Raw genomic sequence first — 22,419 nt, 5'->3', positions numbered from 1 at the left:
ACGCGATTTAAGTCGACAATTATATACGAGAATAGACGATAACAAACATTCGTACGATCTAAAATGGAGTCAGATCCACGGGCCACTAAAAATACATCCCCAAGAACTCGGAATAATATTTTATACCAGTGTGCTAGCGCTTTTGTTAATTTTACTTAATTCATGTGTCTAGGTCTTTACGTGAAGGAATAGGTGATCAATTGCTTCTAAACACCATTTGAATTTGTTCGGAACCTGAAATTTTTGATCAATAGAAGTGCAATATTAAACTTATCATAAGTTCCGGTAGACAGAGTTGATCTGAAGCAAAAGAGCTGACCAGTCTCTAAGATAATCAAAAAGTTGTTAACCATGAATAATAGGACATTATTCTGAGTCCTAGAGACCTTGACTTCACCTCAATGCCGGCGCTCGTATTGACTTTAGTCACATGGCTACTAAACTAAAGTAGGCTTCAAACTTTTTTTTAAATAAGTCTCTTATGAAGGTTCAAACTAGCTGATAAATTTCAGCCTTGCTTTAACTCTCAATATCCAATCTTCGTAAGTGAATTACATTGCATAATTATTGAAATACGCAGCACACTAAGTCAGGTAAAATTTATTGTGGAAGAGATGTTGACGACTCACTGTGTATAAATGTACTCGATGAAAATTCGTTCACTTTGGTCAACAGAATTCAGGTAAGGTGTTTGACGTTTTTGTCTTGATTTCAGGATGATGAGGTTATGACATCTTTCGTTGTCGATGAAGCCGGATCGGTAAACACATGTTTAGTTTCCTATTTTGTAGGAGATATTTATTGCTACTAAGAACTTGCTTTTAAGACGTCTTGATAGCCTTTCTCTGAGGCCTACAAAAGTATGGATGGTAAGTAGTTCATTTGGAACTCAGATTTGCTGCCTAGTCTTGTCACCAAAGAATCGTGCAGAAAATGGCGCTTAACAAAACTTCAACACGATTAGCTACCGGTTCAGGAGATATGGTTGTTAGATTATGGCATATTGGTCCAAAGGAAGGCTTCTCAAAAAGCTGTCGACTGCACCAGGGAATGATAACGTATGTGAACTGTTTTAAGTTTATACAATTCAAACTACTGTATTGCTACACGTAGAGATTAACACTAAAAAATTTCCAACAATATACGTCCACAGTAGCGGCTCGGCTGGACTATCTGATGGTTCTTGGCTTACTAACGAGATGATTCAAGTAAACATGTATTTCTAGTTTAAATATTTTCATCTGTTAGCAAAGGACTTTTACAGTTAATCTGAGATCCTATTTGGTCTAAACTAATCGAACAGTTCTTACATTCTTTCTCATCTCAGACTTTTTAGAGTCCAGTATTCCTATCATACGTGGTGGCTAGTGGTATATATAAATGTTTCATTTTTTTGCATCGTAACTATTTACTATATAGGCATTGGGTAAAGTAGGTTACGGAGTTGTGCGCTGCACCATTAAATCGTATCGTCTGATGTGTTTTGATCTTTCGGATAGCCAGCACTGAAAGTTCGAACTCAAAAGGTCATCAAAGTGAAATTCTAATGTTCTTGGACTTGACATAGTTAGTAAGTGACAGTACTCTGGATGAATTCTTGTACTGAAGTAAGAATGAAATATCTATTTATAAACTCGTATTTTGAAGAACTATTATATTGATGTACTCAAAAATGTGTATTTGATCATTTTTATGCTGGTTGGCTTGAATTTTTCAATTTAGCCAAATAAAATGACATCACTTGGTGATACTATGTTATGTGTAAAATCACTGACAATTTCAAACGAATGTTTCTCATGCCATATGGTCACGTTTGCTTACACCAGAAAAGTACAACATTAATGACAGAACTCTAATAAAAATAAACGAACTTCGGATATGATTGGCTAAACCGTAGTTTACATCTATTCATTCTCTCCACTTGCAAAACCACCATCCGTTGTTATGCTTTGCGGTTGTGAAATCCCACACTGTTTGGTTAGGTGGCCTTTGATTTGTTTCCTTAATACACTGATAAGATGTTTCTATTTGTATATTGAGATTCCACTTGGTTAGTTTTCTTTCAATGTGCCATGTGAAGTATAGTATCCCTCAAATGCCATGGTACGGCCGAGGGTGGTGAGTCTGCTTTCCCTCTGGAAATGCTCTCAAGTGGTCATGCGTATACAGCCTGATTCTAAACCGATGGTGCACATGGGCTCCAGAATCCTGAAGGAACAAATGACGTATGAACCTATTGTTGGGCAGCAGCTACTATGGGACTGTATCTTGTGACTTTACTCCACTGCCTTGTGGGTTAGAGCTCTAGTTCAAAGGTTCGGGGATCGACTTCCTGAGAAAACTATCTGCTTCTATCTGAACACCAGGAATAATATCAATTGTGTATCTGACAAATATTTTCCACAATATGAAAGCGTACTTAGTAGTATGTGGCTGTATTACAGAAGTCGAGATAATATCCTACACTGGTGAAAATTTTAATTTCTTGATTCCTATTTTCGGATCAGTTTCATCAAAGGAAATATCCACGTTTATTGTTTTATTTTTGATCCATGAATTCTCTTCTATTATTATGAAGTATTTTATTAAACATTTCCTGGATTTCGCTCCCATTACAGACTATTGAAATTCCATCCGACACTACCGTACCTTTTCTCATCGTCAGTGGGTGATCACTTTGTAGCTGTGTGGGACACTGAGACTGGAAAACATGTCTCTTCTCTTGAAGGTCATCAAAGCATTGTTACAAGTTTGGACTTCAGTGCTGGAAAGGATGAATTAGTTACGTAAGAAACAAAATTTATCTCTATCATGTGTTTTCAGATGTGGGCGCGATAAAGTTCTTATTGTCTGGTCGTTCGTAGACTTCACAAAACAAAAAGTCATACCTACCTTTGAGGTAAGTCATGAAAAGAAATATTTAAACGTACATTGGTTGATCACTGGGTTCTAACGAATTTTATGCTTGTCTAGTTCTAGTGCTTATCGAACTCGATCAATCAAGTTATGACGTAACCACCAGTCTCAGTGATTCAAAATCCTGTCCACTATGCTTAATATTAGGTGATTGGAGGTTGTTTGGCACGTGCGATGTTCAATGGTGTAGGAGTAGGTTGGAAGATAGCTAGGGGCGGCCAGACCAAAACATGGAACAAATCCATGAAGTCACTGATAAGTGAACTGAGCCATGTTGGTAGGTGTAAACTACCTGGTTAGGGACCGCGAGGTGATAGCAACCGATAGTTAGAGACCCTGAATGACATGGCTCAAAATCGTTTGCAATGGCGCAGGTGCATACACTCTTTGTGTTCTCCCAAATTCTAATCTTGTGAATTCTTCATGTCCCTTTTTTCTCTTTCCAAATTTACTTCACTGTATTGTACTCCTTAAATAACATCTTCAAACCCTAATCTTTTCGATTACTGCTTATACTTTGACTACCTCTACCACTACGGGATTTGAATCGACAATTGTATCTCTGTGCTAATGTGGTATGGAAACTCGAACTGATGTACGTACGTACCAAATTCTGCGTTGTTACTGACTGACTGGTTGGCACTAGTTGTCTAGGCGTACCTGTAATCTTGAGTAAATTGATGGCCTACAATTGGTTAATCACTGGGTAGCGATCAGTGTCATGCATTTCAGGTCTTTGGTACAGTCATTAGTCCAGGTGACTCAACACTGAGTGCTTCCGACAAATGATTTCAGTCGCTACCCAGCGACCAATCAGTTGTAAATACATCTTAGTCCTACAGGCGGTATGTCTCGGCCCCGATAGCTCAGGAATAACGACTGTGACTGTAAAGCTGGTAACACGGATCCAAATCTACCCAGTCGCATCAGTTGGGGGCAACCATAATTCTATGTTTTTGACCGGTATCTAATTAAAATAATAAAAATTATCTGTGCTTGTAATTGTGTATATCTGTTACTGTGCTTAACAACAGTCCAGCTCAAGTTGTAAAACAGTTGACAAAGTGTTCCCTTTTATGTATATATATGTACCAGACTGAAAGAACTCAGAAATTAATCAACAATTTCGTCAAATATCCATTAATAATATTCTTCGCAGTGGTATATATGTAGTTTGACTAATCCATAATTCATGTGATAAATATAATACGCACTTACTTTCGGTATGGAGAACCGAAATGTTGGCAAACGTTAACCATGATCAGTGTTTCTAACCAGTTTGAATAAGTCTGTGCTTGTTTTACATATGTAAAAATGTACTCGTGCGACAGTTTAGTGTATCGTTATGAGCGTACGACTAACTTTGATAGGGATAAATATTATTTAGTATTCCTGTATGGTAAAATCAACTTTGCAGGTTTTAAATCGTAAGGAATCTTAGTAGCAAATGTGTTGTAGTTATTCACTGAAAGTATGCAAGATGATAACATTGAGACAAAGCTAATCTGAATTTTTCAAGGTATTTTTATAATCCTAAATATTAATGCAGTGCAGACGCGATAGATTTAGCTAATATTTATGTTGTTTCTTTAAATAGTGTTTTTAATCGTGATGCACACCATAACAATCTTCTCTTTTAATGTTTCGAAGGTCGATATTTTGTTGAGAAGTCTTTGAATAGATTATCGATACCCAAATAATATAGCCTTATCAGTGATATTAATAGAACGTAGTTTTCTTGGATGAGGTCCACAAGGTAGTTAAAGTCGATGGTTGAAGACCTAGAGAAATACGGCATGAAATCATACACAATGAAGGAACTGCTTTGTTTTTTCATTCTAAAGTCTGAAAAGTTCTGTCACCTTATTTTTCGTATCGATTTGTTTTTTACTTACTCCCTTCCCCATTTATCTTGGCTTACTGCTGCGCTGTATTGAAGTTTAGCAACCTGAAATTATACACTTTGTGCCGGGTCCAAATTCAGTACATCTATTTATCAGTTTCCTGAACTAGAATACAGAATTTATAACTATCTGTAATGATCAATTTTATCAACAAAAAAGTGTATTTCTGTTTAACTTTTACCCAGTAAACTTTATCTTCTGTTTGATTGGATTAACTTGATTTTGTCAGATGATAAATAACTTACAAAATTCCCAATTACAATTTTCATATTTCTCATTTTTATAGAGCTTAGAAGCTTGTACTTTCCTTCCTGTTGGCGCATTAACAAATCACTTGGGTCACACGTTTTCTGAAAGCAATACTTTATTGTTGACTGGCGGTCAGTGGGGCTGTTTGCGTTGCTGGGATGTAGATACTGGGCGTTGTGTGTTAGAGATCAAGGGTCCCTTAGATCGGACTCCTCAGTCTGATTCTAGTAGTTCCACTGCGTTAGATCGCCACTCAATTGACTATGGACTTCATTCCATCAGTCATTTGAATGTATACAATATAAAAGACAGTAATGATAATGTGTTGGATGAAAGTGAAAACTCATCCTTACGATTAATTCTTGTGCGTCAAAGTAATCATGTTGAATTTTATAACCCAATGCTCGGCAAATTAACGGCTGAGGTATAGTAGTTTTATTTTTAATTTGTTCATCTCATAATTTTTTGAAAATATAAGTTTGTTATTCGTAATGCTTCCGAACACCAAGTGTAAAAATAGTGCAACATATCTGGTATTATTAATATTATACGCATTAATATAACTCACTTATGATTGGTTGAATGTATGTGGTGATTTGTTTTTGCCTCTTAAAGTGGATTGTTTGTTTTAGTGTTAAAGCTATATCTTTGAACCATGTTTCATCCAATTCATTTCAAACCACTGGGTATCATCACTGCCTTCATAGATTATAATCTATCTTTCTTGACCAAATGCACAAGCTAATATCTCCACTTTCACTTATACATTTCACACAATTGTGGACACTAACCAATCGGGTCCCGTAGTCTAGACAGACAATGAAAGGTTTATGAATAACCCATCCAACTTAGAAAATTCAACGCGCACGAAAACCCATCATAAACTACAAATATTCTCTATATCAAAAATTATTGCAAATCAGCAGACTACATATATACTAGAACTGTAAAAACTACGGTTATTTCAAGAGTTTTTGGTTTGTTCTAAAACTTTTGGTTTAAGTTTACTAGAAGTCATATTGTCATCGAGATCAGTGCTCTGTATATTATCTATTTTCTAAAGAAAACTTACACATACCCATCAGTATTCACAAATTGGGATAAGTAACATGATTGTCACTTGTCACCTTGTATAGGCTCTTTACTCGAACACTACTAGTCGAGTCAGAGCTTATGGCGAACTGTCATCTACCTTTGCAACCTCAAGTGGTGTCCGTCAAGGATGCCCACTTTCCCCATTTTTGTTTAACTTCATCATAGATCTACTGATGGAAATAACTTTCTCGTCGACTGAGTTCTCGGGTATTGATCTCCATCCAGGAGGTCCACTCATCGACTTAGAATACGCAGATGACATAGTCCTGTTTGGTGAAGACGCTGACAAAATGCAGTCTTCTGGTAGCACTGAGCAACAATGCCAGGATGTTTGGAATGCGCTTCTCTCCCTCAAAATGCAAGTTGTTGCTTCAGGACTGGTCTGCATCAACACCTGAACTAAGGATAGAGAGTGAAGTAGTCGAACGCGTTGACAACTTCACTTATCTTGGAAGTCTGATCAGCCCTAATGGGTTGGTATCGGACGAAATCTCAGCACGGATTCGAAAAGGTCGTTTGGCTTTTGCCAACTTACGTCACCTGTGGCGAAGGCGAGATATCCGTCTATCAATAAAAGGACGAGTATACTGCGCGGCAGTCCGTTCTGTTTTAATTTACGACAGCGAAACGTGGCCATTAAGAGTATAAGACACTCGTAAGCTACTAGTATTTGACCACAGATGTCTTAGAAATATTGCTGGCGTCTGCTGGGATCACCGGGTAAGTAATAGTGAGGTTAGACGCAGGGTATTAGGGAATGATGGTAAATCAGTTGATGAGGTTATGAATCTTCATCGACTGAGATGGTTGGGCCACGTGTTACTTATGCCTGAACACCGATTACCACGACGTGCAATGCTATCCGGTATTGGAGATGGTTGGAAGAAGGTTAGGGGCGGCCAAACCAAAACGTGGCATCAGTGCTTGAAGTCACTAACTTGTAGTCTGAGCCATGTTGGTAGATGCAGCCTACTTGGTTGGGGTCCGCGTGACTATCGTAATCAATGGTTGGAGACTCTTGGTGACATGGCTCAGAATCGATCACAATGGCGTCGGTGTATACACTCCCTGTCTTTCCTTAAACTAAGAGATTAAAATCGCTTCATATCTTTCTTTCTACGAACCAATTCTTTCTTCTTGTATTATATCTCTATATGCAATCTTTTTCTTATATATTACCACCTTTGACATAACCACTGCTATGAATCCGGTGTTCATCCTGTTGTGCTGATGCGGTATGGCAACCTGGACCGATGCACATATGTGCCTGGTCCTACGTTGTAGCTGACTGACTGACTGACTGTCACTCTTCTCACTGAATCAGATAGTCAAATCTCAAGTCATAACAGGTTTACTGTTTAGTTCGAGTAAGATGACAGATTAGAATACGTGAAATTGAAAACCTAAAAGGTTATACTATCTCTTTTTGCCCTGAAGAGAGTCATCATTCGTTTTCTAAAATCCTTACAAACATATGTACTTACTTACTCTCGCCTGTTACCCATCGTGGAGGAGCGTAGGTCGTCTACTACCATTCTCCATCGAACTCTGTCCTGCACAATCCTTCCCAGTTTTTTCAAGTTACTATTCATCCTTTTTATTTCTGCTTCCTATTCCCGACGTAATGAGTTTTTTGGTCTCTCCCTTTTCCATTTCACTTCAGGAATCTAAGCTAGGGCTTGCCTCGTGATGCATCTTTTCCTAAGTTCCTCTTCGTCTGGAAGTTGGTTTGTTCTCTCCTAAACATAACACGTTTTTATTAGCATGATTAGAATTTTTTTACACTAAATTATCTTGTTAGACGTCGGATTACTTTCATTCTTATGCGGTTGTCTACGATTGTTTGGTTTAATAATGTTCGCTTGTTGTTAATAAATACATTCCTTAATCTACCGTGTATATTACTCACAAATCTGATGTCAATTTATATTGTTACTGCAAACCACAACAAATGTTGGATAGGTCAGTTTCTCAAAACGCAAAAGTCCTTCCCAAGATCACTGACTATTGGCTTGAGCTATTTCGCTAGAAGCAGATCAGCTGGTTAGAGTCGCGTAATAATAATGATCTTGGTGGTTGAAGACGCTAATTGATGTGATTCATCCTCTTTTCTCAAACCATATTCTCAATGTTTAATCTCTCACCATCATTGCTACTACTATTGTAATAGACGAGAACATAGGTGGGGACAGCCAAATTTATTTTAATACAGAATTACAAATTATCTTGGTAAAATATAAGAACTATACACTGAACACTTTATTTGCAGATTTTCGTCATTTTACCTTCAAATTCTGTATGATTCTTCAAGTTCACAATTCCTCTCTATTTTACCTTTTATTCTCTTCAACTCGATCTTCTTAGCCTTCTGCTGCCAGGTTTTCCACTTCTGATTTGTGTTACATACTACTTATATCGACATACATAAGTGGCATACACCGTACTATTATTCTAATTCTTTCGCTATCTCGTAATAATTTGATATTAGCAATTTGGGCTAAGCTACTTGTGTGTCAGATTCTACCTTAACTGTTCCTGACTGATTGATTTCAAAATTAGTTTGATCTTTTGTAATAGACCTTACAAATAAGAAGCCAGAATATTCAATTTCTTAAAGTAGAATTTAAATTTCATTTTAACAGTTCTTAGGTGACATTGGACAAGTTGATCAATTATGCATTGTAGGCAAAAATCACAATTATCTTATTCTAGCTGATGCGTCACCTCACATGAAAATTTTCCTAAATCCATATGGACTCAGTTTAAAGGGAAAAAATACAACTGAAGATAATCTTAATAATAAAACAAATGGTTCATGGAAATGTCACCTTATTCCAGGTGGTCATACTGATGTGATTATGGATTTGACTGTATCCATATGTGGTCAATGGATTGCAAGTGGTTCTAAAGACCAATCTATTTGTTTATGGCATCTAATAGAATCAGAAGATTCAATATCGTCATCACTACATAAATCTAAGAATGTTCCTGTCAAATTGGATCTTATTACTCAAATTCATAAGGCACATGCTGCTCATATCAGTTCTGTTTGCTTTGATAGGTAAGTCAATAAATCTATGAACACAGTTAATCAGTCTCCTGTTTAAACCGACTGAACTGTATTTCCGTCAATGAAAACTTATGATTTGAATGCATTTTGGACACAATAATACTTTTAATTTTTTTTGTTTAAAAAATCGTCGTGGTGTAGAATTTGTAAATGATAATAATGTAGATAGCAAATGATAATGGCTAAACTGTATAGAATATCTGAAATACAACCAAATAGCTGTACTTCAGACTTCCAGTATGTTTGTTGATTTTCCAAAAGGCATCACAGTTCTCGAGTATTTCAAGTATCTAAGTGTTGTGAAAAAACATCATCTAAACGGAATTACTGAGTCTAACATAACTACTATATCATGCACTGGTCTGAATGATATCTTTTACTATCTATGGTCAATAAAGTTTGTCTTTTGGAAAAAAAATATGAGTGAATATGTATTGTCATATCCTCGTCACATCCTATTACTTATCTTTGAAGACGTCGAGAAACCACTACAGTTCTTACAACGTACAATACAAAACACTGGTACAAATGAAGATTTACTCATTTGAAAACACAACGATCCTAATCAAAAATACACTCATTTGTGTCTTAATTTATATACTCACTGGATTATTAATTAGAAAGCGTCAAAGGTATGTGAAACATCTAGAGTTATAAAAAACACTACATGTCCCATGTCAAGCCAAACATAGCTCACGTTAGTTTAATACAAATAATATCATACTGGATAAAAATCATATTGAAAATGAAAGCGACCTTATGTTGAGCAAAGTATTACCCTAAAAATAAAACGGATATTATTCTAAGCAGTTATCATAATGACTTTGAAAAAAGAAAACAATATTCAGCAACAATCACACCGAATTAAGAGAAAAAATATGGTTTCACTTTTTCTTCTCTCGTCTGATCAGAATAGTCTTCTTGTAGTGAATGTAATTACCCATCATGGATAGTAAAACACATTGTCTACTTATCCCTACTTCTCATGCATACATCACAAATCTTTTCGCAATGTTACTAACTTTCTATCTGATCACTAAGCTCACTAATGTTTGTCCTATCTTCGTATTCCTTGTCAATCATGGTAAATTGATAATAGGGTGTTTAGAGGAAGTCAGTTTAACGATAGTATATCCAGTGTCACACCTTTGAAGGTTTAAGCATCTACGAAACCTCGATAACCCATTTTTGAAATGTTATGACGGTAGCATAGGTTAATCCTCTGATGTCCTTTCATTTATTTTTCGCTAATACGAAATGATTGTAAACGGTTGGGCTTTGACGTCTATATACCTCTTCATCTTCAACGTAGGTAAAAGTTGTTACTTCTGTGGTATAGGCATCTATGATTTTATGAAGTGAATTTTCGATTGTTATAATGTAAGAAAGGAATACTTATCAATAGACGATATGTAAGAATATGATGTGGGTGTCTGATATGTGTTCACATGACTTCAGCCGCCAAGTGATCTGAAATGAAAGACAAGACCGTAAGCCAGAATAGGCTTTTTTATGTGACCTGCATTTATTTTCAAAATATCAACAGAAAAATAAACATGAATAAATGTTACAGGCAATTAGCGGAAATTAGTTTGCAGATCATTCATTCTCCAGTCAACTAATACCTGACTGTTAGACCTAACTTTTGGACATCGTATCAGTTCCATACAAGTTACACCATTTTTATTCACATCGAGGTATTGTAAATTATCCCCGGAACCTTAAGTGTAAAGAACAATTTAAGCGATTAAAATGCAAACTTCACGTTAATTTTATTAATTCTCACTAATTTCCAAGGTTTTCAAAAGTTGTAAAGAGTAAGGAAATCTAAAGACTTGACAAAAGTTGCTGGGAAAACAGAAAATACATTGGTATAGCATCATCTCATTCGTGTTCAAGTAGTTTTTCATCATGAAAAAGTTTTTGCTTAGCTTATTTGTAAGAAAATGTGCATATTTATATAATCTATGCTTATTTGTATTATACAGATTGACAACACATCTTATATCTAGTTCAGAAGACGGTATTTTAAAAGTTTGGAATGTTCAGTGTAATAACTTAGATAAACCAGATTCTGTGTTATCAGAATTAAACACAATTCATGGAGCCCATGGCGGAGTAATCAATTCAATTGATGTTTCCGTTGATAATCGTCTTGTTGCTACTGCATCACGTGATAAAACTGTCAAGGTAACTAACAACTCATTGTATTTTCCTTTACACAATGGTCAGGTAACTGAATCTTCGTTCAGTTGTTAATGAAATAATTGATAATATTACATTTCATATTCTTAATTTTACACGCTCCTATTCATGATGTAGTATTTTGTATCTTTTAACCAATTAATTCGTCCAGTGATTTCACTAGTTTTTTTTATTTCATGAAATTTTAGATATGGGAATTTAAAAAACAAAGTTTACATTGTCAAGGGGTTCTTCAGGGTCACCGTAGAGGTGTTTGGTCTGTTTGCTTTTCAAGATTTGAGAAAGTAAGATCTATTCACCTTTTTTTTATCCTGATTCTAGAGATCTGTTAAAGAAAATGGGTTATTTATTGACGATTTTCATGTTATTTAAATATTTAACAATTAAACCATGTATCACTGCTTTCATTGGAACTACTACATTATTTCTTGAGAAAGAAGTAAACGTGGTTTGTAGTTGAGTTTAAGCCAACCACTTGGATGTCTCGTTTCAGATTGTATTCTAGTAAAACTTTAGATGTGACACCTGGGCACCTTCTACATATAAAACGTGATTGATACTAATGTGTTAACTAATGGAATAGATATGATATCAACCAATCAATAATATTTGAATTCATTTTCAATCCCTACATTAATAATAATAATCATGTGCTCACCGGTGGATAGCTTTAAGATGCGATTCCCCTAGGTCGAGTGAGAAGCTGTGACTAGTAGAGCTCAGACATGTCGAGTGTGGAACAGTTATCCACAGTACTTAATTAAAGGTGGTCGCGCAATATCATAAATTGATTGAAGTCAGATATGTACACTATTGAATTTCGGGTCCGCGTGTGAGACCGAATATCCTGGATCCGATCTCTTGATGGGGTTATGAAAGTCCACTGGCGTGGAGTACTATACTAAGAAGAAACAACTTTCCAGTGTTTCCTAGTATTCAACGGTGGCTTAACTAAGATTAGTATTCTACTGATCTTCTCAAAACCTCATATTGAAGATAATAATTAATGTCAAGCTCACATTCAAGGTGGTGAACGCAAAAAATCAAATCTTAGTACACAAGAGTACAAAATAACTGGTCCAATGTTGTGTAGCCAAACAGATTAAGAAGGTATCGATCAATAAGGCAATAGTCGGTTTATAATTAACCGATAAAATTCCATAATAGAGAGTAATTTTTAGCTCATTTTCCCTATGTTTAATCCTTATCCTATTTACTCACTATAATAATTTTCTTCTATTGATTTCGTGTTTTTATACCATTAAAAATGTGACAACCTATTGAGCGAGTAATATGTTCACAGGACACTCTGTTTATACATGCATGTGTTCGAGTGAAAATTAATGTATGGTAGTGAGAATACAACAGTTTATTCTAGGATACTTGTACCTTTGGCAGAATTAAGAATGATTACAAACTGAAAGCATTCTTTTTTTTTACTGTAATTTAGATATGCTTAACTCATGATTTTTTTGTGTGTGTTTAATAGTCCTTTAATCATTTAACAAAAGAATTTATTTAACTTGTATACAGATCTAATGGAATTAAGTGGACTTGAATCAAGAATTTGCCGTTCACTGGTATTAGTATTGCTTCTGTAACTACGGAAATAGTCTTATGTTGATAGTCACAGAGAATTTTCATAGGATTGAATTAATAATATTGGGCTTAATTATAGGTAACTTCATGCGATATCTTCAAAAACAATTAATTCAACTTTAAGTTAATACTCTTTTTGTAGTAGAATAACACAAGCTAAAGTAAAAATTTCCTTTCCTTTTGTAATAAACCATAACTTTATGAACAGTTTCATTGTATTTTTTTGATTGAGATCATGAACCGATTGATGTTAGACCATCATTGAAAACCTGGAAGCACTAGACGACCGTTTCGTCCTATTGTGGGACTCCTCAGCAGTGCGCATCCACGATCTCAGGGCCACTACTGAGGAGTTCCACAATAAGATGAAATAGTCATCCAATGCTTCCAGGTTTTCAGTAGTGGCATAACATCAATCAGTTCATGATCTTAATAAAAAAATTAACGATCTCCACGACTCTATAATTATAGTTTCGTTATGTGTTATGAATTGTTTCCCTTTTAATTTATATTTGTCTTTGGTAAAACGAAATATTGTGCAATATTTGTTTGACATTATTTTTAAAGATTGCACTTACTGCTTCGGGTGATGGAGATGTGAGATTGTGGAATTTGAAAGATTTTTCGTGTATCCGTGTAAGTTGACTGTTTCCTTTTTAAATGGCTTTTTTATATATTTTAATTTAATTCATTATGTTACTCATGAGTAGCGTCAGGTGAAGCAGATATTCAACTCAGTAATTCATTATCTTGTTAGTGAATCCAGTTATATCTGTTGTTGCTGTTGTTGTCAATTGTAAACATGTATTAAATCATTAGTTAGTTCATGTCAAGTAATCCCCCATTCAATGTATTAAAACTGAATTATTGATCAGATAACGAAATCATATATGACCCATTGTAATTGTTGGTACAATGTTTATCAGTTGTGTATTTGAAGTTGGTGTCTAATAAAATCTTCATCCACAGTTTTACCTTCCCATTCAGTAAGTAGCATCAGTCTTCTTTTCGTTATATAGCAGTAAGTAACCAGTTGTGTCCTCAGTTATAAAAATGGCCATATCATTATTTTGTCAAATTACAACAAGTTGTTTCCCAATATACATCATAATTGCATCTTCTGGTCTCTCAACCATACAATTTGTTCATTGATTGTACTTTGAATTACTCACAGTCATGTACTGATTTTAATTACTAGAATTTGTATCTGATTGTTCGATAAGCAACTGATAAATCTGAATGTTTTTCTAACAGACATTGCACAGCGAATCGATTTATAGTCGGTCAAATCCACTCACTTTTGCTGTCAAGAGCAATTTGTCTCATGAAACCTACGTTTAGTATGTTGCGGAAATTTTCACAACTGCTTTTGTAGATTTGCCCACTATTATCGTTTACCCTTTCACTAAATGTCAATCATTCAAATGTATTGAGATACAGTACACAAATGATTAGACTACAATTTTCGTCCTTCGAATACAAAATATTACTTCAAGACATCTACATCACTTTATTGCATGAATATGTTGGTCGAAATGGTTGATTACTTTGGTAACTTCATTTATTTACAAAGTCTCCTATTAGCCTTTGTGTGTTGGTGATCGAATAAATCTTTATAGCACCACATTGTTACTTACATACACCTGTTACTCCTAATGAAGCATAGGCCGTCGACCAGCATTCTCCAACACACTGTCCTGCGCATTCCTTTCCAGTTCTATCCAATTTTTGTTCATTCTTCTCACGTCTCTCTCCATTTCTCGGTGTTATGTGTTCTTTGGTCTTCCTCTCCTCCCTTGGCCTTGAGGATTCCATGTGAGGGCTTGCCTTGTGACGCAGTTCGGTGCTTTCCTCAATGTTTGTCTATCCACTTCCAGCACTTCTTCCTAATTTCTTCCTTCACTGGCATCTAGTTTGTTCTCTCCCACAGTAGGTTGTTGCTGATAGTGTTTGACCAACGGATCCGAAGTATTTTGCGTAGACAACTGTTAATAAACACTTGTATCTTGTGGATGATGGCTTTCGTAGTTCTACAGGTTTCCGCCCAATCCAGTAGAACCGTCTTAACATTTGTATTGAAAATCCTGACCTTGGTGTTGGTTGACAGACAGTTGTTTTGAGTTGCAGATGTTCTTCAATTGTAAATATGCTGCTCTTGCTTTTCCGATCATTGCCTTCACATCTGCATCAGATCCACCATGTTCATCAATGATGCTGCCCAAATATGTAAAGGTTTTTACATCTTCCAAATCTTCTCCGTCAATTGTGATTGGATTGATAGCACCACATGATTGATAGTATTTTAAATCATTATCTTTAGATTTTATACAAAATATAGTGATTTACTCTTCCAGTTAATTCATAATTTATATTTTACTTTATCTACATATTGCATTGAATAACTAACTATATTTTCACCAATTGTTAATTTTGACAACTATTTGTGAAAACAATGAAGTTACTAACACATACTTATCCTTTTTTTATTCGGGTGAATTATGGAGACTGGTCTATTAGTATATAACTAGAAGATAGATTACTGAAGTTTTAGAATTAGAAGTTGTGATGAGAGGTGTTCATCAAACATATTGTCTTCGTTAATGACAGACGTGCCGTACCACGAATAGACTTAGATTGGAAGTGTAGACTATTGGATTTTTACTTAACATTCTAAATTTGATGTGCTACATGTGAGTCTTAAATTTCCTGGATTCTATTCCTGATAGAGTCATGTATGTGAAATACTGAGTAATTTCACGCTAGAATTGGATATCTGTTCAATAACTTACTTGTTGTTTTTCAATAGTTTTTCCACTGCTATCAATTCGTGATTAAAACTGTCTCTTCATTGCTATGTTAATTTCATTAATTTCAGACATTGGAAGGCCATGATCAACCAGTGTATAAGGCAGTTTTTCTTTCTCACGATAAACAAATATTATCATGGTAAGTTAATGGTGGACAAGTTGAAGAAAATAATATTGTTGTCCACATTCTCTATACATATTATAGAAGTTGTAAAATGAGAAAGTAAGTAATGAAGACTAGGAATCAATCCGTTAATTCTAGCTAATACACTTTGTAACCTAAGGAAATCTCATGTCATATGCTTTGATCATGTTTACACGATTGGATAGATAGATAGACTAGCCTTAATTGTCCGCTCTTCATCTCAAAATGCTCTCACATGACCACACATATACAGCCACTGCCAGGGAAGTCCTACTCACTGCCTCCTCACAGTGGGGGTGTTAATTACGAAATTGAGAGGACGAAAAGCGAATGTCCTGTGCTTTAACGAGGTTGATGAGTACGAAGGATCCAGCTAGAGAGTTGGAAAACCCTGATTCTAAACCTATGGTGCACATGGACTCCAGTATCCTGAGGGAACAAAAGGCATATGAACCTATTGTTGGTAACTGGTTACCATGGGACTGAATTTCCTTACGATGCTCCACTACCTTGTGGATTAGACCTTTAGGTCGAATGCTCCGAATATGGCCTTCTAATAAAACCACCTGCTTCGATTTGGGCACTCGGACAGTATTCCAGCCGTCACACAAGGCAATAGCCTCATTGTTATTGTGTGGCGTATATATGTATTCGGTGACCCATTGTACCAAATTTCGTGTTCAAATAAATAAGTCAAAAGTGTTCATTTTATCTCATATAAACAAATAAACGTATGTCTTTTTATCATACATTTTCTCTATCATGTTTTAACGACTGAGTTTTAAGTGGTTAATTGCAATCCCATTTTTGGAATATATTCCATTTGTACTCTATATATATTATTACACGAAATAACACTAACCTCCCTGATACTCACCTACTCCAAAAGGTAATTTCATTCTAGAAACCAGAGAAGACTGATTTAAAAAAGTACATGATTTATAATCTCGATCAAAACTCAACAATCTCCATTTATTTTTATTTATTTATTTTAACACATAAATATTGGTACAAGGAGGCACCAAATACATATTCGCCATACAGATCTCATTTGATATGTGTGAGGGCTGTGATACTGCCCGGGTGCACAAACCGAAGCAGGTTGTTTTCTTAGGGGGCCACACCCGGAGCCTTCGACCTGAAGGTCCGACCCACAAGGTAGTGGAGCAACGTCACAAGATACAGTCCCATGGTAGCCGGTGACCAACGATTGGTTCATACACCATTTGTTTCTTCAGGATACTGGAATCCATGCACACCATTGGTTTGGAATCAGGGTTTTCTAACTCCCCTAGGTGGACTCTCCATGCCCACCAACCCGGTTAAAGCGCCGGACATTCGCTTTTCGTCCCCTCAATTTTGTAAACAACACCCCCGCCACGAGAAGGCAGTGCGTAGGACTCCCTGGCAAAAGCTATATGCGCGTGGCCATGTGAGAGCATTTCGAGAGGGAGAGCGGACTCTCCCCACTCTTGGCCGTACCACGGCCCTATAGTGATGAATACGTATAAATTTATGTACAAAAACCTTGAAATTAGGATAGACATTTGTCGTGTTAAAGTAACGTCTTTACTTGCATGGTAAAAATGAAAGATGGTTTCCATGGGGAGTTTAAAGAGTAGATAAATGAAGATTTGATTTTGTAAGTATAAGTAACATGTTTATCTAATAATTCTCTATACCTTAATGTTTCTAACATGTATCTGTCGAATTTCACAAATGACACTCCTAATATTTATTTCTTATTTTTCTTTTTCAAATAATGTTTTTAAGCGATCAGAAAGGATTAATAAGATTGTGGAATATATCTAAACCACCCAAGAATAATCAAGAAAAATCAGAAAATTTTGATAAACCATCCTCTGAAGAAACGTCATCTTTAGTTTATGAAGCACACGATGGAAGAATATGGTCATTAGCTATTTGCCCAGATGAATCTGGTTTTTTCACTGGTGGTGAAGATGAAACATTGTGTTATTTTGAAGTAGGTGATTAACAGTTATCACTTAACATGTTTTTTTTTAAAATAAGGTATAGGATTGTTGAGTTTTTAATTGAGATCATGAACTGATCAATGTTAGACCACTATTGAAAACCTAGAAGTGTTATTCTTTCTGTTAATGCGTCAGTGGAGTAGTGGTTCATTGGTTAGGACGTTCAATTCTCAATCTATTTGATTAAAGGTAGGAATCTACCTTCGCTTACTCCTGTTCTGAAAGTTGGGTAGTATTATATTAGCCTTCATAAATAAAATATGGCTGAAAGCCCAGTTCACTAAGCTGTACGTGATAAATGAGCTAAATTAATGAGTTGAAATTATAGGCTGACAATTTATTTAAGCAATTAGCTTTCGGAAGATTATTCAATATTCTATAGATGAAAAGATGGAAATGTTAATTTACTTATGAACTATTGGTTTTATGTACTCTACTTGGAGGTATACTGTTGATAGTACCCTTTGTGTAAACCGTTTCGTAATCCGACCCAGACATCCTCATTGCTTGGTATTCGCCGGACACTAGTTCACTCAACTAGTCCCCCAAATCAGAACGCCACTTGGACGGGTATATAATTTTATTCCAAATAAACAAGGTTAAATGGAGGTGGATCACAGTAAGGACATTAGTATATTTACAATTTTACGCAGGAACATTCTGTAGTATTCTTCAATTATCCGCTAGCGCTAATTGCATAAGAATGTGGCTGATTGACCGATTTGGGTTTTCAATCTATCCACCTTCTGGACAATAAAGAAGTGGTATCATACTTGGTCAACACAGGGACTACCTTCACAGTTTCTAGAAGTTTGATTTCAAAGACGTCTAGTAGAGTATGGAGAGGTATTCTACTTCAGTTCTCGTTTAGTTTTCTCAATATCATAATTATTTTGACTTCTGATTTACGCATTTTCAGTTTACTTTCTTAGGTGCTTGACATGAAATCTGATAACTTTATTTGATGTACATGTGTATCAGATCCTACATAGCTTATAATTGACAGACTGATCGACAGAAAACTGAAATAAAAATACAGTAGTTTTTTGATGTTTTCTATTTCTACTGTGTATATTTAGAATAGTGAATTACTTGTGATAAAAATTGGTTTGACTAACTAAAGCATCAATAATGAGTTTGTAAATGTTTTTTTTCGCTGTTAATGTTAAGGACTGCAATTGATTAGTCTCTATTAGTATATATGCACTGTAGCGGATTGTCTCTATATTGTCACTTAGTTACAAGTTGCTCGAGTCTCAAATAAGGCGAAACACACTTCTTAGATTTCACTGATAGCTACTATTTATAAGGTTACTAGCACACATGTATTTCGGATGGTTTTGAAGAAATGTCGTATACGATAGTATTATCAGCTTTTACACTTCGAGTGTGGTTCATACACAAGTACCTGGTGAGTGGTCTTTTTTCCTTTCGTATTTTTTATACTACTCGGTTACCCAAACCAAGGTAGGAGAAGCGCAGTTCGAACCTGAGGATTGGTGGCTGAAATTCGAACACTTTACCCACTAAGCTACCTCTTCACTTATGAATCTCGAGTTAGATAGAACTTATCCGTACTTACTTGCTATTAAACAAGCTACTCATGTAAATAAGTCTATTCTTTTCTGTTTTGCGTATGAAGATTTATTGTTTAGAAATAATGTATTCACTTTTTTTAAAGGATATTACAGAAATATTGCTGAATGAAACATCACAACAGCAAGAGGAATATATTCAAACGTAAGTCTATCTGTGTTATAGATATTTAAATATGTTTTTGAGAAATTTTACCTACCAGTATTCTCCATCCAATTCTGCTGTAGACAATCCTTCCAAGCTGTTTCTATTTGCTATTAATCCTCTTGATGTCTGCTTCCAATTCCCGACGCAATATGTTCCTTGGTCTCCTTTCCTTCTTCCATTCAGGATTCCCAGTCAGTACTTGCCTAGTGATGCAGTCTGATGATGATTCAGTTCCAATATCTTTTCTTAATTTCTTCTTCATCTGGAAGTTGGGTTGTTCTCTCCCACAGTAGTCTGTTGCTGATGGTATCCGACCAACGGACGTTGATTATCTTGTGTAGACAATTGTTTATAAATACTTGTACTTTTTGATGATGGTTGTAGTAGGTTTTGAAGTTTCAACTCCGTACAATAGGACTGTCTTGACGTTTGTATTGAAGATTCAGACTTTGGTGTTGGCTTGGAGACAGTTGTTTTGAGTTCCATATGTTCTTCAACTGTAGGATCACTGCCCTTACTTTGCCAGTCGGCGCCTTTATATCTGTATCGGATTCTCTTTGTTCATCGATACTACTGATCAGCTAGGTGACATTTTCGACCTCTCCTAGAGTTCCTCCATCAATTGTGGTCGGGTCGGTATTTTCTGTGTTGTGTTTCGAGACCACGCTTTTCCCCTTGTGTATGTTGAGTTCAACTGCTGTAGAGGCTGCTGCTACACTAGGCGTCTTCACCTGCGTTTGTTCATCTGCATAGGACAGAAGAGCTAGGTCATGTGCAAAGTCCGAATCGTTTAGTTGCATTCAAGCTGTCCATTGTATTCCGTTTCCCCTCCTATGTCGAGGTCTTCACAATCCAATAAAACACCATATGAAAGAGAATGGGGGAGAGCAAGCAGCCTAGCCTGGCACCGGTCTTCACTTGGAATGCGTCTGTCAGCTGTTCTCCGTACACGACCTCTGAATATCTGTCGTATGAATTCCGTATGATGTTGACGATCTTCTTACGCACACCATAATGTCGAAGAAGGTTCCATAGGGTTATCCTATCCACACCGTTAAACGCTTTTTCATAGTCAAGGAAGTTAATATATTCAACCGATCCCTCAACAATGATCCGCAGTGTTGCGATTTGATCTGTGTACGACTGATTATTACGGAATCCAGCCTGTTGGGCGTCCACTATATTTTTCATCCAGTTCAGCAACACCCTGTTGATAACTGTTAGTACTGTGATGTCTGTGTATTTCTCACACTTGCTGAGATCTTGTTTTTGTGGTATCTTGATGAGGTGTCCTTCTTCCCAGTCTATCGGCCCCTGTCCTTCCTCCCACACTTTTCTGTATAGAACGTGGAGCATGCTTGCAATTACTTCTATGTCTGACTTCAGTGCTTCGGCTGGTATATTGTCACATCCTTCTGCTTTCCCACTCTTGATTTGTCTGATGTTCATGTTGATTTGTTCTATGGTTGATGGAGTGAAATCTATAGGAAGGTCTGTGCGTGGTGCTTCTATATCCGGTGGGTTTAGTGGGGCTCGTCTATTAACGTTTCGCAAAGTGTTCTACCCACCTGTTCTTCTGTTCTTGAATCTCAGTAATTGTCTTACCTTTGTTCTTGACTGGTCGCTCTGGTTTACTAAAAAGGAAGCTAGTTATAGGATATCCTAAATTAAAATAAATCACATTTCACAAATATAAAACGGCACTGGTCATTGTTATTTGTTACACATTCAACATTTTTGAAGGTATACTAATGCATTGGTGGTATCAGTGAGGATATTGACTACCCCATACATCACTCGATCTTTCATTGAGTGTTCAGATAATTTTGTTATTTATGAATTCGTGGTTTTAGTAGCAAAGTTGTTCGATTTTCAACTACCACTTTGTGAGTTTCAGATCCTCCCCAACTACTTTGTTTCGGGCAGTCGGGGGTAGTAACATCAGGATTCACGCATAAAGTATGGCTCAAAGCTGAGCACACAGATCCTTACTTTACAAATGAGTTATATCACCAGGTGTTACTATACGAAGAGCGACCTTGTTTCCACAGTTTCTTGTAGCTGGGTTATGATTATCTGTCTGTATGATTTCTTGACTCACTTTAAAGGTTCATTCTCGACAGTTAGTGAAGGCGTAATAAACCACTGTTATGAAACCGAATGTTATCCTAGGCAAACATTTTTGGATCACTGAATTATTTGTCTAGAACACAAACTACAGTTCTCAGTATGGGCTCAAAAACTGCTATGAGTTCCACTTATCAACTCATTGTATGGTTTTCAGTCTTATTTAGTTCCCATGTTTGCTGGTAACGCCTGATCGACTCTAGTATTCAGAGAATGAAAGCAAAACCAAGTGTCGGAGTGTTTATCATCAAAAGCCGAATAAATCTAGCATATTTATAGTTGAATGTATATGGTAACGTTGACCAAGTAAATAATTTACTTATTTTCCCAGTATCTGCCCGACGCTTTCATTAAATTTACCACACGACTGTGAGATATTGTCTAGCCTGCTATGTTATGCTCAGCAAAATAACTTAGTTTGTTCTATTATTCTAACAACACCTATATCCGTTCCTGCTATAAGCAACCATGGGTTTCGTAGTGGCTTCAGCATTTATTAATTTATCGGGTAAAGTCTAGTTAGTGCTGAGTTTTAGAATATTTTCCCCAAAGACTGATATGCTCG

General features: G+C 36.1%; 1 protein-coding gene across 3 annotated transcripts in view; it reads left to right on the top strand.

The window, feature by feature from the left end:
• Window positions 1-225: 225 nt before the first annotated feature.
• TBL3_1 (Transducin (beta)-like 3) overlaps window positions 226-22,419 on the top strand; it is a 43,698-nt gene continuing 21,504 nt past the window's right edge. Inside the window, exons 1-16 of one of the 3 annotated variants that reach the window (XM_051215513.1) lie at window positions 226-447; window positions 488-542; window positions 581-682; window positions 716-760; window positions 792-869; window positions 907-1,058; window positions 2,619-2,786; window positions 2,824-2,899; window positions 5,107-5,493; window positions 8,807-9,225; window positions 11,223-11,424; window positions 11,628-11,723; window positions 13,606-13,674; window positions 15,914-15,984; window positions 17,764-17,974; window positions 19,666-19,724. In XM_051215513.1, the coding sequence (XP_051066032.1) occupies window positions 431-447; window positions 488-542; window positions 581-682; window positions 716-760; window positions 792-869; window positions 907-1,058; window positions 2,619-2,786; window positions 2,824-2,899; window positions 5,107-5,493; window positions 8,807-9,225; window positions 11,223-11,424; window positions 11,628-11,723; window positions 13,606-13,674; window positions 15,914-15,984; window positions 17,764-17,974; window positions 19,666-19,724 (2,207 nt within the window). In that variant the 5' untranslated portion in view covers window positions 226-430. Of the gene's footprint in view, window positions 448-487; window positions 543-580; window positions 870-906; window positions 1,059-1,113; window positions 2,787-2,823; window positions 2,900-5,106; window positions 5,494-8,806; window positions 9,226-11,222; window positions 11,425-11,627; window positions 11,724-13,605; window positions 13,675-15,913; window positions 15,985-17,763; window positions 17,975-19,665; window positions 19,725-22,419 lie in introns of all 3 variants that reach the window. The other 2 variants (XM_051215514.1, XM_051215515.1) reach the window with 2 other exon arrangements.

Source organism: Schistosoma haematobium, chromosome 4, assembly GCF_000699445.3.
Source record: "Schistosoma haematobium chromosome 4, whole genome shotgun sequence".
Classification (NCBI taxonomy): Eukaryota; Metazoa; Platyhelminthes; class Trematoda; order Strigeidida; family Schistosomatidae; genus Schistosoma; species Schistosoma haematobium.
This window is presented reverse-complemented; position numbering and strand designations above follow the sequence as displayed.